Source organism: Sprattus sprattus (genome assembly GCF_963457725.1).
Source record: "Sprattus sprattus genome assembly, chromosome: 3".
In the NCBI taxonomy this organism is placed as follows: domain Eukaryota; kingdom Metazoa; phylum Chordata; class Actinopteri; order Clupeiformes; family Clupeidae; genus Sprattus; species Sprattus sprattus.
Genome location: NC_137922.1, coordinates 17760110 through 17775788, shown reverse-complemented (window position 1 = coordinate 17775788; position 15679 = coordinate 17760110). Strand labels below are relative to the sequence as shown.

At 41.4% G+C, this 15679-nt stretch overlaps 1 protein-coding gene across 1 annotated transcript; it reads right to left on the bottom strand.

The window, feature by feature from the left end:
* Positions 1-4485: 4485 nt before the first annotated feature.
* Positions 4486-11399, bottom strand: atp1b1b (ATPase Na+/K+ transporting subunit beta 1b). The gene is made up of 6 exons (XM_080835028.1): positions 11200-11399; positions 8708-8836; positions 7296-7451; positions 6532-6716; positions 6251-6334; positions 4486-5987 (listed from the first exon to the last, which is right to left on the bottom strand). Exons 1-6 carry the CDS (start codon positions 11288-11290, stop codon positions 5727-5729), a joined length of 906 nt encoding a protein of 301 aa, XP_080691154.1. The 5' UTR covers positions 11291-11399; the 3' UTR covers positions 4486-5726.
* Between the last annotated feature and the right edge of the window lie 4280 nt (positions 11400-15679).

Genomic DNA, 15679 nt, shown 5'->3' with positions numbered 1-15679 from the left:
TAAAGTGTGAAGGGTCCAATGTAGGATCACACAAACAAACACAGACGAAAACACACACACACACAGTCTGCTGTCCCTCATCCTAACCCCCTTATAAATACGGAGAGGAAGATGCAGTTCAGTCGTTACTTAAATCATCGGTCTAGTTGAAATCAGTCAGAAGATTTCAGCTTTATTGTTTGGTTAGCCCTGTCCTACAACAACACAAATGGTTTTGTGTGATTCCTACTCAGTATTAAATCGCTTTGTCTCTTAAATCATATAACATGGACCCTTATAGTCTTCACCGTTTTAACTGATCTTGAAATAATATTTAAAAAAATTACCTTTGGGTCAGACAAGTGGGGAATGTGGGCTTTGCAACTGTGTTGTAATGTAATCTAATGTATACTGCCCTCTACTGCAAATGCTTTTAGCCTGTTAGCTCGCTAACTTGAAGGGTGCAGGTTATGAGCTTTCATAAGGAGGGATATTGTCGGTTCTGGTGCTCCTGCAGGTCTATAAATGCCCTGAAGGGTCCCTGTGTTCCATGACCATAATTCTGTCAAGCTGACTCTTTCGTCACGCTGTAAATTGGCCTTAATTGTCCTGGATTGGAAGCCATTCACATGCAATTCTGTAACCACATAATGATACAGTCCCATGTAGTTGCTCTCCTTGTCATGGCATATCAAGGTTATTCCATAACCTTCTAAAACATTTCATATAACATATTTCTCTGTCATTTCATCAAACACGAAAAATTAGTTCTCGGCCGGCCGATTCCTAAATTAATCCATACAGTTCAAAATATGACACACTACCTCAACACATTTCATTGACTCATTTGAAGAGTGCTACCTGGGTAGAGGAAATTGAGCAAGTGTTCCAAGAGCACCTTCCTGATAGTAAAAATGGTATATCCCTTTAAATAAAGGTCTCAGGGCTGTTTTCCAGTTAGCCTGACACTAACCCCAATAAGGATGAAACCAAATTCCCCTGATCCTGGATCAGCTCACTGTATCCACCAGTCCTTCTTTGTTCTGTCACCCTATTATCCCTGTTCCTGCCCCACGGAGTGTCTCCCAGCTGGCTGCTTCCTTTTTTTCCTGCATCTCTCAGCAGGTCACTGCTTTTGTCAGTGCACAGTTCGTCTGCACCGAACCTCACCCTCACCCCCCCCCCCCCCCACCTTTTTTCCCCCTAGTGGCTTCTGTCCTTCCTTTGGATATACAGGGCAGGACAATTTCATGGCTCCAAAGCTTCACAGAGATAATTACAGTTTTAACAGTGATGCATTCGTCATGGAGGACAAATATGTCAACAAGCTGCCAAGTAAGCCAGTGATGAAGTCCATGTGCACAAGACGTGTGTTCACACAACATTGCATATTTAGGCGCATAGATTTGTGAATGTTGTAACTATTATTCAGTAGGTAATCTGATTAGTGCTTTATCGACATTTTCCCTCAATAATTTCACTTCCTCATCCTGACATAATACCCATGGCTGTGGAATCCTAGCCATGACTATTATTACTGATACAGAAAACTCATTACACTGTGAAGACTATGTGAAACCATAAGAGTTTTTGTACTCTGATTAGTATGACAGAACCTTACTTTGAAGTTTCTGGCCTTTCCTTAATTAAATTGAAAAAATGGATGGACATTTGCCATAGGCTTGGCCTGTTAGCCTGGGAGAATGCCTCCTTTTTAAGAGGCTGGTTGGGAAGCACACAGTGTCCTGAAGGGAAGATGTTATCAGAATGCATCTGTGGCTACCAACTCCAACGACCGGAGGAACAGACCAGAGAACAGAGGCACAATCACTCTCACTCTACAACTTTTCCCTGCCAAAGCCCTAGTAGAGATCCCAAGACTTTAAGGATGCTTTTAGGTAGCTAGACAGACAAAGATGGACACAAACACCCTGTTCTGTAAAATCAATCAATGTCTTAACATGGGAAGCCTGCACTTTTAGGCTAATGATCCTTGTGCAGACATTTTAGGATTACTTCAGTAAATCATAGAAAACCATACATACATGCATTAAAATATTGCAGGTAATACACCAACATTTTTAGTCAAAAATGTTTTTGGTATTCCCCACAAAACAGGATAATTAATTAAACTACTCCCTATTTTCCCACATATTTGAGCCTTTTATACTTCATACTTTTTTATCTAATGGGAGCTGGGGATATATCTAGTGTGCTTAGTGGATAGATAATGAGTGCTGGGATCACAATATCTAATGCCCAAATGTATACCATGATGCATGGCACAGTAAACAGGCTCCTAGATTCCCAGGCTATAATAACAAACATGGAGGACACTCTGGAAGCCTCTGAAGGACACAGGAGTCACACAAGAATCCCAGGATAGTGAGTGGCACTTTAGAGAGCAACCATAATTCATTAGGAAAACAGTGGCCGGTTTGTCCCCAAAGACTAGCTCATGACACAGCACTAATTGGCTTCCGCAGAAAGATTTGATTACTCAACAAGAGCCTCTGTGTGTTGTGTGTGTGTGTGTGTGTGTGTGTGTGTGTGTGTGTGTGTGTGTGTGTGTGTGTGTGTTTTTAGAAACTGGTGTGACTGGGGTGTTGATTGTTGACATCTGACTTGCAGAGCATTATGCTTCATAAAACCAACTGATTGTATCTGTAAATCATCAGCATGTACATTTTTTATTATTATTATTACTTTATTTATTATAATTTCCTGGAAATGACCTCTAATAAGCTTTTAGAAAAAAATATATACTGCAGTGTTTAATATCTTGTTCCTGAGGCCAGGGTGGAGTACAGCTCTAGGTCTTTGTCGTGCACCCTTATACATGAGTGGCTCCAGTGTTAAATAGCTAAGCTGCTGTGCTCCAACTCTTTAACCTAATTAAAAAATCCACCTCTCAGTATCTGCAGTCAGAGCAGTCTCTGACACTTACACTGAATGCCTTGTGCCACCACCTGCACAGTGCAGCATCAGCAGCTAAAACTTTTGCATTGCCCCACATACATGTTCTTACCCTGGGATTTCTGTAGTTTAGTTTAGATAATATGTATGGACTGATGTGTATTTTTTCTTAAATCACAAATGGGGCAGTGAAGGAGAGCGCACACAGAACAGAGGTGAGGAGTCCCTCTTGGGAAAGGTGATCCTTTACCTGAAAGCAGTTGGCTCTGGAACAAGTCCAGCTCGTATAGACAGGACAGTCCCACAACGGACACAAACTTATAACCTTGGACATGGGAGCCAGGCGTGCTAGCCACTAGGCAAAAACCCATGGGTGCTAGCGTATGCCGCTAGCATGTGTTACGCCCCTCTACAACCCCACTGGCCTTGCAGTGGCAGTGCAACAGCCTTTTGGTGGTGAATGGGCATAATAAGCTTCATTGTCCACACCTGAGGCGGTGTGGATAAAAGCCATGCTGTTCACCCTCAGAACGGGCCTTGCATTCTCACCATGCTTTTGATGCTTGTGCACATTTTGGGTTTTGGCATTTACAATTTTTCCTGTATGTTTGTATTATCGAAAGAAACCCCTATTTTTGAATACTCTGTAGTCTGTCTCTAATTTATGTTGCTGCCCCACAAGCTGGGTCGCAACACACGTCTTTGAATTGTCAGGGAGTGAGGTTGACTTACAGCACAGCCCTGTATCCCCTGGCTACAGTTACTACTCACCCTCCTAAGTCTCACTCCTACCCCAGGTCTATGGCACCAGTGTATCCTGCATTGTGTAACTGGAAAAGGCTGATCTTTTGCCATCTGATACTTCACCAGGTAGCGGTTGGCTCTGGCCTTGGCTGGTCCAGATCAGCCACCATCTGGGTTATCACCCTTTCCCTGCAGTCAGTCAGAGACGAGCTTAAACTGTTCATAAAGCTCAGGTCAAATTTGCACAAATTTAAGTTTGGCCTCAACTACTAAATTCTTAAGACTGCATTCAAACCACTGAGGCTTATAGCAATGCCAGGGATTAACCCTATCCTTATCAGAACCAATGATAGGCAGCATTGCCGCTAATGTCGCTCACAATAGATAAGCAACAGAAAACACATCTTTAGACTGACACTTAGTCAAAGTTGACAAACCAGGAGAGATGATACATGTGTCTGGGCATGTGGCACATTTCTGGGTGTAAGAAAGGTCATGCCCTCACTGATGTAATGCCACTACCTGAAAACCATGTTCATAACGCCTCAATTTTTCTGAGAAGCAATGCTTCCGATTACACTAACTTGCACTTAAGCAGTGACAGTCCCGCACTTCTTTTTCCTTTCTATGTCGTTTTCTATTTTTTGAAGAAAAAAAAGCAGTATTTATTGTTACACCAGGTTTTATTGCTCTTAGCTTGATTGTTCTCTTCCTTGTACGTCGCTTTGGACAAAAGCGTCTGCCAAATGACTAAATGTAAATGTACACCTTCAGGCACCTAATAACAAACTACAAACAACAAGGAACTAGTTTCTCCACTTTATTCATGGTAATGTTTATCTGGATTAAATAAATTATTCAATGAACTTGATAGTTCCACATTTGACCTCTGATGTTGGGCTGACGTTGGACATTCAATGAGCACTCAACATCGACAAAAATATCGTTGACTATGGGGCACTGCAATCTTTCTGATACATTTCTACTGTTCCTCCCACAGTGACTTTGGTATTGGAATTAGACATGACACGATTCTGTTGCATAAAACAAAATAAAATGTAAAACTGCAGAAATGTAAAATTGTCCCACCATGTAAATGGCAAAACAAAACAAAATAAAATCATTATAAAAAGTACCACCACATCATGTGATGCATCCACTAAAAGGAGATTTTTTCTTTTAAAAAGCACTGGAGTCAGCACCATTACCCCTAGAAAAGGCAAAGGTGTAAGAGACTGGAAGAAAGAGAAAAACATTTCTGATCAAAAAAAAAAGAGAGAGAGAGAGAGAGACACGATTATGCCCCTTTTCCCTTGTATGGGTAATTCTATGAAAAAAAAAAGAAGAAATTAAGTGTAGTAAAAAAAATTCTCCCACAATCATACTTAAGGAAAGAATACAAAGTAGTGACCAGAAGAAAATAAAAACAAGAACAAAAGGAATCTTTAGGGAGTGCAGCCACCCAACTTGCGCGTGCGCACGCGCATACACAAACACACACAGACCTTAAGAGATCATAGTGTACCGTACCCGAATTTTCAGTAAGCAAGCATACATACATAGATATACACATCTTTGACTTCTAAAGCTTGCTCACATAAGAGGAAAAAAAAAAGATTACAACATGGCTTTGAAAAAAAAGCACATACCAACATGTAACTACTGTACAATCCAATAAGAAAAAGAAAATCGATTAAACCACACATCACTTAAAATGGACAAAAACACTGCATCGCTACATCAGTAGTGGAATTTTCATTTACAGGAATAACTGGATATGTCATGTGGCTCAAAGACTACTCACCTTTATAGAAGAGTACATACTTTTATGCTATTGCTAATCCTCCCAAAGTTTTGCGATCTAACCCTAGACAGAAGCAGAAAAGCTAGTGGAAAGCGTACAGGTTAAGTGTAGGTCCTATATGTGGCAATGTTTTTTTTTTTTTTGTTCGAGACCAAACTCTGATTCTGATGTCATCTCTTGTTTTTTTGTCTTCTCCTAAATTACTTTAGTTTGATTTTAGATGGAGGCGTGAAAGGAGGAGAGGTCAGAGAAGAAATGCCTATTGTGCGTGTCATTGCTGAGGTCATAAATTGGTGACCATGAACTTAATGTCAAAGCGTCCCTGATAACGGTCCTTTTCACTGTAATAGATGTTCTCTCCAAACACTTTGCACTCGACGCGCAGCTCCTCGTTGAAGGTGAGGTTCACAAACTGGATGGCCACCAGTGGCTGGAGGTACTGGGGGTGCAGTGCCTTGCCGTAGTACGGATAGTACTGCATGGGGAAACCGCCACCAATGCCGTAGTACTTAATCTCACCAACTTTGCCAATGTCTTCTTCCCTCTGAAAGGATAAGACAGGATTATATGATGGAAGTACACAAATTCGACCATAAGATTACCTAAAAAAAACAACACTATGTCTGAAATGATCTGCCCTTGCAGTGTGTTAATATGAAGCTATCTGGAATGTGCTACAGCATTTATGTTCCTTACAAAAGGGGTAGGACTTTGCAGTGTATATATATATATATATACGGTACATCTCAAATTGATATTTTCTGGTCTGTTTTTACTTGTGTAAACCAGAAAGCTGAAAACAGATACCTTATGGGTGCAGTAGAGTGGGATCAGATTGGGTTGAACTTTAAACTGGGCTTCCTCCGGGACGCTTTCATTGGAGGTTGGAGGCTGTAAACCAATGAGAGATGAGATCAACTTTCAGCATACAAATAACGTAATGTCACTTCATTCAGGAAGTACTCAAGTGCCAGGTGAGAGTATTCCTTCAACATCAACGAAGGATAGCCAATACCAATCCATGAAGACAATTTCACTTTATTAAATCAAGAAAGGCCACTTCTGTGTCCAGGAAGCTAGTTATTTACCTTTGGTCGGAAATTCACAATTCTGTTCAGCTTGACAATCACGCAAGGCTTTCCCTCCTTGTAGCCAAACTCGCGGTCGCTGATTCCAGAGCATGGCCCAAGAATTGACCGCTCAAAACGGCAGGCTCTTCTGGTGCCAATGTCACTCTCAAGGTCACCCCGATTCTTGTAGTCTTCAGGTGAGCCTGGATATGTCATCAGGTTTAAGTTGAGGTTTAAGTCAGTTCCACTCATGTATCGATGTAAGCTTGGGTTATTACTACTTACAAACAGCAATCCATTTTGAATATAGGTTGAGAACTAAACAATCCTATGATCACTTTTGTTTATCATCCCAACATCATGTCTATTAAGTATTTATGATTAAATAATGAGGAGAATGAATCAGAGTTGGTCCTAATTAAAAAGAATGACAGCATGATGAACAGGACATAATTTATGGGGAGTGACACCATCTGTACTTTTAGTAAAAAAATAAAATCCATCATATTTATCACTTCTTATGGTAGACCCCTTCTCACGGAATTACCACAGAACCCTTTGCAAGTGAACAAAGATTTTCAAGTTTTTTTTTAATGAGCGTTACACCAAAAAGAGGGTTCTAGATTTAACTCAAACCTCTAGTTCTGGGCTTCTACAATAATGAGAGAAGGATGAATCGTTTCACCTTTCCTAATAGTTAGGTATCTTATAAAATTATTAAAGATGTTATTAACTAATAAAAAGTCATTTATGTTTGTATATTGCCATCTGAGGATACTTACCTCCACAGTCCTCATACTTCAACTGATCCTTTTGCTTCTCCTCACTGTAGGGCTCCAAGAAGTCCCTCATGGCCTTGGCATATTTCAAGTATGTCTCCACATCATTCAAATTAAAGGACAGTTCGGATTTCTCTGAACGAGGTGCATGTGATAATCCTGTGAGGGGAAGACAGAAACATTATTAATACCTCCGTTAAATGTTATGTTTTTAGGGCCGTTTTTTTTGGGTTGTCCGTTCTGGCCACTGTGGAAACATGGCGAACTCTGTAGAAGTGGACCTGCTCCAATATATAGATACAAAAGGGCTCATTCATTCTAAGCTAACGAAAACATAATGAGGCATAGTTACACGTAATTATGCGCTAATGAAAATGTAGTAGGAATACTATATTTCTACAACTAGATGCCACTAAAAACTACACACTGTACCTTTTTACCCTTGCTCTAGCCACCCCATACAAACTCCTTCTGCTTTGTGATTGTATCAAAACGTAAAGACCCCTTAGCCTATAAGTGACCTACATCTGTGGCTAGATGGAGACCATTCTACTCTGGAGTAGCACCTCTCCTTTACAAAAGAGGACGTTCCTCATTGGTTATCAGAGACCCCGCCCACAATGGAAACTTTTCTCACAGGGCTCCCACCCACCAGAGAAGCAAGAATGTTGTGGCAATAATAGCGATTTTTGGTATCCCCTAACCCTTATTCAACAAATTAGTGGAGTTGGACAGCTAATTGCAATGCAACACGTAATACAGTAGCTGAAGTAACTATGCCAACAGCCAATTTGATCTACATAGTGTTAATGGTGACTGGAAATCCACGGAAATGAGGACATTTGCCTCATCTTTTGCCCTTCTTGCCCTGAAAAGCTAACTAAGTGGATAAAGGGGGGGGGGGGGGGGGGGGGGGGGGACTCGCTAACCACACCACCACCAACAGCCTTCTCCTAAACTGTATGCCTGAGGCCAACTTCTCCAGACCATTACATTCCATGGCCATTCAAAAGATACACAACTGCCATCGCCATTTAAAAAGAGCTGGATGAGTTGCAAAGTCCGCTGCAAAGTCACAGAGTTCACGCTCCCTACGCCAGCATAGTGCCATGCACATTACTTGAAAGAGACAAGTTATTCAACCACATGCATCATTTTAAATCAGATCATAACCGTTCAAACATGCCATTATCCACACTGCAGGTGAACACTCCTCCGCACACTGCCGATGAAGGCTTCTATGTGCTCACCATCTCGAACAAATTCTACAAAGCACACACTCATGCTGCTCTACCAAAACAAAAATTAAAAAAAACAGAACAGAAAAAAGGACCACACTAGCTTGTTTATTGTGACCACAAACAAACACTTAAAGGTACGTCCTCACACCTGAGAGTGGAGTGGTGTGTCCTTACCTGGGGGTGAGACTCTGTCTTGCCAAGTGGGTTTGTAGGTGCTGAGGGTAAGCAGCAAAGCCTGGATTGTGCCAACAAATATACCGGCTAGGAATGAATAGAAGATGATGTAGAATCCAATGATTTTAACTGTGGGGAGAGAACAAGAGTGTTACTGTCGTGCGGATGTCGCGGGGAGTGGGCGGGAGAGGGTGGCATGGCAATGGGGGGTGTTTGGGCTAAGGACCACTGAAAACAAAACCAGGGATTAAACTTCTCCTAAGGTTTTGCCAAAATGCCACCCGATCCCCAAACAAGGTGAGAAATGTTTGTGAGATGGGAATACATCATTTTTCTTTTAAAAAGGCAGCGTGAACTGCAGAAAGGTGATGAAAAGACCCAGTTATTGACAAGCAAATGACCTTAAGCAAACGAAAAAGATTTTGGTTTCTTAGATATGCTCACTTATAATTAAAGTGGTAGCCTGACACCTGAGCCCAAAGCTACAGAAAATTCCTGTGAACCTGTCAAGTCATTTTGGTGAACACTGCAATTCCAGAGAGACGACATTGCATATGTCTCCTATACACGACTGCAATGGCAGTACTGCAGCAGTAATGTCCTTAAAACCACCCCAAGATCAGTGGTCAAATATACCATTAACCAAAGACATACATTGTCACATTGCAGGTCTGCAGTATGGATTTGTAATCCTATGAGGTTAAAGTCCTAATTCTAATCCCAATGACTATATTTAAGCGTCCATTAACAATACTGTGCTATGCCATTCAAGTTCATATATGGATTTATACTACATTTATACCGTATCGGCGTTTATTATGCCACAAAGACAATGTTCAGAGAAGCGGTGTTGAAAGTGTATATCAAAGGTGAATGGCGCAAAAATGACTGCCACCTCCTCTTTAAACAGTACCCTGGTCGATAACGACATTTTAAACATATCATGTTTTCTAAAAATTTGACTGAAATAGACATGTTGGTTCACGTGAAATGACATGCGACGGGGTGGTTTGACTGCTTCTCAGCTGAACCCATTACACTAGCGTCACGACAGGAGTTGAATCAGCAAAGGTGTGCTAATGGTGCAACAGCCAATGATAGATCATCACCAAGGTCATCGTTTTCCCCCCCAGCATTTCACTTAATAGAGGTTAACGTGAGTACGAGAGTAATGAGCGAAGCCTACGAGTGCGTACACATTTTCAGAAAAATACTTTTTCTTCAAGCTCAAAAATCCAGTCGTGACATCCACAGTTTGGCAGTAGCCTACCGCATACTAATCAGTCTGGAGTCGTTTTCCTAGAGTGTGATGCATATAAAACTACAACCTCTGCTTACACTTCTAAATAACCTATGTTGGGAGACCATATTATAAATGACACTTGAGTCTCAACAATTCAACACATTTTTTTGTTCTCCATTTTTTGCAGGGGCGCAGTTTCAAGGTCGCATCCGCGTTAGAGTTTCGATTAACTTTTATCCAGTGCTTAGACTTGAGGATGAATTAACTACATGGCAAGGAAACATCACCTCCGATTTTCGTTCATACAGATGAGTAGTCAGATGCAGGGAGATGTCATTGGGCTGATATTCAGGACAGGACACTAAGCCATTACTGGAAATGACAGGGCAAGAAAACGCCGGCTGATCAATTTATTTTCTATTGCTGGCTGTACTGACACTAGAACCACAGGCAGGCAGATGCACCCTTTGGATCCAAACGAGAAGGCCGGATCACCTTGACTCACCTTGGACGATGATGCATTTTTAACCCTTACACAGTTATGAGCTGACTAGTGAAGTCATAGCGACCGGGGTTCGTGATATTTTGAGTCGCCTTCCAATTCATCTAACCACATATCCCCTTTCTGATAATACTTACGGCTACTTACAATCATCGTTCCAACTGCGCAATAGGTCATACCAGCGCGCACACGTGAAAGCTATAAGGCATGTGCGAGTTTAGTCAAATCAAGCTTGAATAAAACAAGTGACTGTCACAATGACATTTCATACATTTTGCAGTGTTCGCCCAACAACCTTCACAATCACATTTTTGCCTTGCTCGGCAGTAACGCCCAGGGACGCGGCAAGAAACACCTGCTCATATTTAAACAAGCCAATTACCTATTTTGTGTCGATACTAAGCAAGTGTCATTTAAAGCTAAATGTGACAATTCGTTTCCAAAAGACAGGGGGAAGCCATCAGTATGTCAGTCTTCATAAACACTTCTGAATCTGTATTTTCAAACCACGATTAATGTTTTACGTTTGGGCAGGCTTCACACTGCTCTGTACAACAATCGCTGCAAAGTCAAATCAAACAGGTGTTGCATCGAGTCGTGATGAGACAGCATAGCGTCGGCTATGTTACTGTCTACATCGCCATAGCTACATTAACGAATCTGATCACATACCAATGCACCCTCCGTGTCCCTCGAAAGCACCAGTCATACCTGCAGATCTATGTTTTGAATTAAATGTATACTCACACCAACTAGTACCGGTGCGTCCGAGAAATTCCTTTCTCTCTGAATCCCACACAGACTTCGCCCATCCACCTTCGTCTTTGTTTTGTGACATTGTGTCTGGTTGGTTATTAGTTTTATTTCCTTCTGTCGTGGATGGTTAAACTTGCTTTAGTGTCCCTTCGTTGGCAAAAGTCCTTCTCTGGAGTACCTTCGCCCCTGCTCAACGGAGTAGTACCCAGCTTGCTATAGCGTACTCCACACAATATATCCCTAGCTGAAGGTGGGTCCGCCCCCAAACTCAGTAAATTGGCTACTGAAAGGGAGGTTCAGACCTGGCAAATCACAAGCGTGCTTTCCTCAGCGTAATTCTTCGTATGTGACCATGGATGGGGGTCCTCTGTATCACCACACGTAGGAAGAGTTCTTGCCAGAATACATATTCTGACATATTCTCTCTGTCTATGTCTATAGTCGATGCCACTGTTTGCTGTTTAAAGAATGAAATGAAAGAGGCCATACACTTTAGTGGCTGACATCTAAAGCCTTTTGCATTTTCGGTATCAGTTCCGTTCACAGCCATAATAACCATTGCATATCTGCTACCAAGGCATTGGAAATAGAGGTTTCTGGAGTATCTGTCTGGTACTCTGACACTACCTTCTCCCCTCGTCCATTGTGGGATTTATTTTGTGCACTGTTTTGTCATTGACTGGTGTCAATGGCTATAGGGTTGCTTTGTATTGGAGAATGGGAAGTTGGCAGTGGGGATAGTGGCCAAGGTCTGACTTGCAGCAGTGGCATGCACTGCTGTTGAAAACCAATAACCTGCTTGGATCAGATTTTTCAGGTCGAGAAGTATTAAACACCCAAGGCCAATAACAAGCTTTAAATAAAAGGGCTTTTCTTGTTTCTTGTTAGGCTGCTAAGAAGATAGTCACACTTGTATTAGTTATGGTTTCCGGGTTAACTTTTGAAATCTGGCTCTGGTTTGAAATCTCACAATCGTATTAATTGTGGCCATGATGTAAGCCTAGAGTGTAGAGATTTATGGAATTTCGGATTATTTTTCACTCACCCTAACACCACAGACTGCTCATCTCACCATAGGACAATATGGACAGAATTACACTGTTAGCCAGATAGTGTTTAAATCTGCCACATTGAATTATAAGGTATGCACCTTGTAATATGTTCTTAATTCAAACTACACTTCTCAAAATGAATAATTGATATAAAGCGATCTTTGGATATTTATGAATTACTATGCATATGAATGTTAAAATCCTAGGGGCAAAAAGGCTGTCACCAGGACTCAATCTAATTCTTACCTAAGCCTAGACCACTTCAACACAGAGCCAGGCTTAGCCATGATCATATAATATAATGGCAAGACTGTGAAAGTTTTGACTTCAAAGGGAAGGTATTAATGCTCTCTAAAAAATCCAGGCGTTACCCATAGTGTCACAATTGATTTCTGGTGGCTTGTCTAGAGGTCGAAGGTCACGGTTGGTGGCTTTGCTGTTCCCCCATGGAATAATAGTCTCTAGTTACACACAACGGTGAAGAAGGTAAAGCACCCTGTACATTATCCCTCTCTTCTCCCTCCCCCACTTTACACAGTCAACCATTTCCCATACCCTTCTTTGAGACACACGAAGGGAAAGCATGCTAACTTTACACACAGCACTGGCTGATTCAATCCAATTCATATGTATTGATTTACATAGCGCCCCTAACAATAGGCATGGTCTCCAAGTGCTTTACATAGCCCAAGGCCTGAACCCCTGGTTGATAACTAGTTGTACACTTCTGAGAATAAGGACATTCATTTATGACCCAATAAGGTTGTTCTAGATACAGTAGTCTACACAGTGTGGCACACAAGCACGTATGGGGTCTCAAGTCTGGTTATTCTTAAACATAAACATTTATTCTTTGTAATATTTACCCCATGTTGACCTGTATAATTCATTGTCAGATAATTGGGTTTTAGAGGATAATAGTGGGTCAATGATTTGAAACATGTGTATTATTTCAAGTGTTTTTGTCTTTTATTTAATATAATTGCTGTTACGATAACTAAACTTAAAAACCTCCAGTGTTCCCACGTTGTGTTTGTAAGGTTAAGTTAGTTAGGAGTGACTGACTTCTCGTTGTTGGCTGCGTGTTAAGAACTTTAAGATATGTTGAGGTCAGCTTGTCACTAGATAAAAACAGATCATGCCTTCTTTACTGGCTCAAGTATCCTTTGAAATATTTTAGAAAAAGAGTGAGAAAGAGAGAGAACACTTGTGAAGAGCTGTGCTCTTCAGAAAACGATCATCAACACAGAGTGCTCAGAGACTGAAAATTTGATGGAATGTCTGTCCTTAGTGGCCACAGACCCATCTATCCTCTGAGCCTTCCAGGGACAGAAGCTCATTGTTGAGCTCTGCATCCCGCCAGCCAGCCTCAGTCCTCAGTCAAGCAGTGACATTCATGCCCCATTAACATAAAATCCTCCTCAGCTCTGATGGTAAATTAGCAGCATCACAGACCCATGTTGACACTGACGTAGTGTGAAGGCCAGCACTAGGTGACTGATAGAGCAGACCTACAGGCTCCTTTATGGGGAATTAGATTAATTTTACTTTCTCTCAGACAACTACAGTGCCCTTCAGAATGATTTGCACCCTTTAGTAAAAGTGAGCAAAATGAGATGCGAAAAAATAAATCTTTATTTGTTTATCCTCATGATCCTTCTTTCAAAATATTCACCAAAACCTAACCTTTAATTGAAGGAACATAATTGAATGAAACAATACATTTATTGCACACACAATTATTGGCACCCTTTCATTTAATATTTTGTGCAGCCTCCCTTTTCCAAGATAACAGCTCTGAGTCTTCTCCTATAATGTGTGAGGAGATTGGTGAACACATGGCATGGGATCTGAGACCTATTCTCCATACAGTACCTCTCCTGATCCTTTGATGGAGTCCATGATACTATGTATCCTAACAAGATGTTCAGGGCTTTTGGAAGAAAAATAGCAACATCAAAGATCTGCCACCATATTTCACAGTGGGTATGAGGTGCTTTTCTGTACGGCTATCTTTCTGTCTACGTTAAATCCACCTTTGATGTTTGTTGCCAAAAAGCTCTATTTTGGTCTCATCTGACAATATAACCCAGTCCCATTGAAAGTCCCTGTTACATTTGGCAAACTGTAGGCACTTTAGTTTGTTGTTGATTGACAGCAGAGGCTTTTGTCTGGCAACCCTCCCAAACAACTTGTGATGATATAGGTGGTGTCTTATGGTAGTTTTGGAGACTTTCTGACCCTTAGACTCAACTAAATTCTGTAATTCTCCAGCTGTAATCCTTGAAGATTCTTTTCCCAGTGGAACCATCCTCCTCACGGTGCGTGGGGTCAATGTACACACACATTCTCTTCCAGGCTGATTTTTTTTACCTCTCCTGACACTTTAAACTTCTTAAATATTGCCATGATTGCAATTATTCTGGAGGGCACTGTATACACACACACACACACACACACACAGAGTTTTTTTCCGTCATACTGTTTCTCTCTCTTTCTGTGGTCTCCCTCTCTCTTCGTGTCACAGCGATATTGTTATAATTAATATAAGTATTAAGACATCATTATCACTCAGTAGCATTCAGCTCAATTGGTACTCCAAATCAAATCATTCAGCAGCACAGCTAGGAAGGATTCGATCTGAAAGAGACAGTGAGCACAATTGTAAGTCTATGCATACAGTATGTATTCATATCACTGTATATATACTGTAGATATGTATGTATATATACACGTGTATATCGCTGTGTATGCAAATGTGTGTGTATGCATGAATCATTGGTGATTAGGACCCCAGTGTGTGTGGGAGATATGCTGGGTGGATTGTGATCAAAATAGAACCAGCTGTCATCTCCAGGCTCCCCATGACACAGGCAGTCACCAGCTGTTCTTGGGGGGCTCAGGGAAAAGACAAAGAATAGAATGGACCATACTTGAGGGAGTGTGTGGGGGGGGGGGGGGATATGTGTGATTTGAGATGTGCATGCTTACATGGGTCTGTTTGTATATTTCTAAAGTATTTTTGGTGACTTGCTTACACTTGTAAATGTGTGTGTGTGTGTGTGTGTGTGTGTGTGTGTGTGTGTGTGTGTGTGTGTGTGTGTGTGTGTGTGTGTTCCCATGTCGTTGGACTCTGACTGGTGTGTGGTAGAGGATGCACTACACTGGCACCCATCCATGCTGAATGTCACATCAGCATCCCCAAATTTTGATTTAAATATCAGATAAGGTCAGATGTAAGAACTCCCCATTTGGCCCTGATCTCGGCACATAGTGGCTGTGTTAGCTGTGCCAGTGTGATAGGGTGCTCGGCAGTTTTAGTCCCAGGGCGTATGGAAAAGGTCTGAAAAAAACAAAGAAATTCACACTGGGAGATAATTATTATCCTGACTTTGAACCTACTTTTTTGGAGCTGTTTA

Excerpts from the sequence above, each read along its gene's own strand:
- atp1b1b (XM_080835028.1), bottom strand. The coding sequence starts at position 11,290 with ATGTCACAAAACAAAGACGAAGGTGGATGGGCGAAGTCTGTGTGGGAT. Across the intron at positions 8,837-11,199 it reads ACGCACCGGTACTAGTTGGT|TTAAAATCATTGGATTCTAC; the intron begins GTGAGTATACAT and ends CTCTCCCCACAG. Across the intron at positions 6,717-7,295 it reads GAAGTATGAGGACTGTGGAG|GCTCACCTGAAGACTACAAG; the intron begins GTAAGTATCCTC and ends TGACATATCCAG.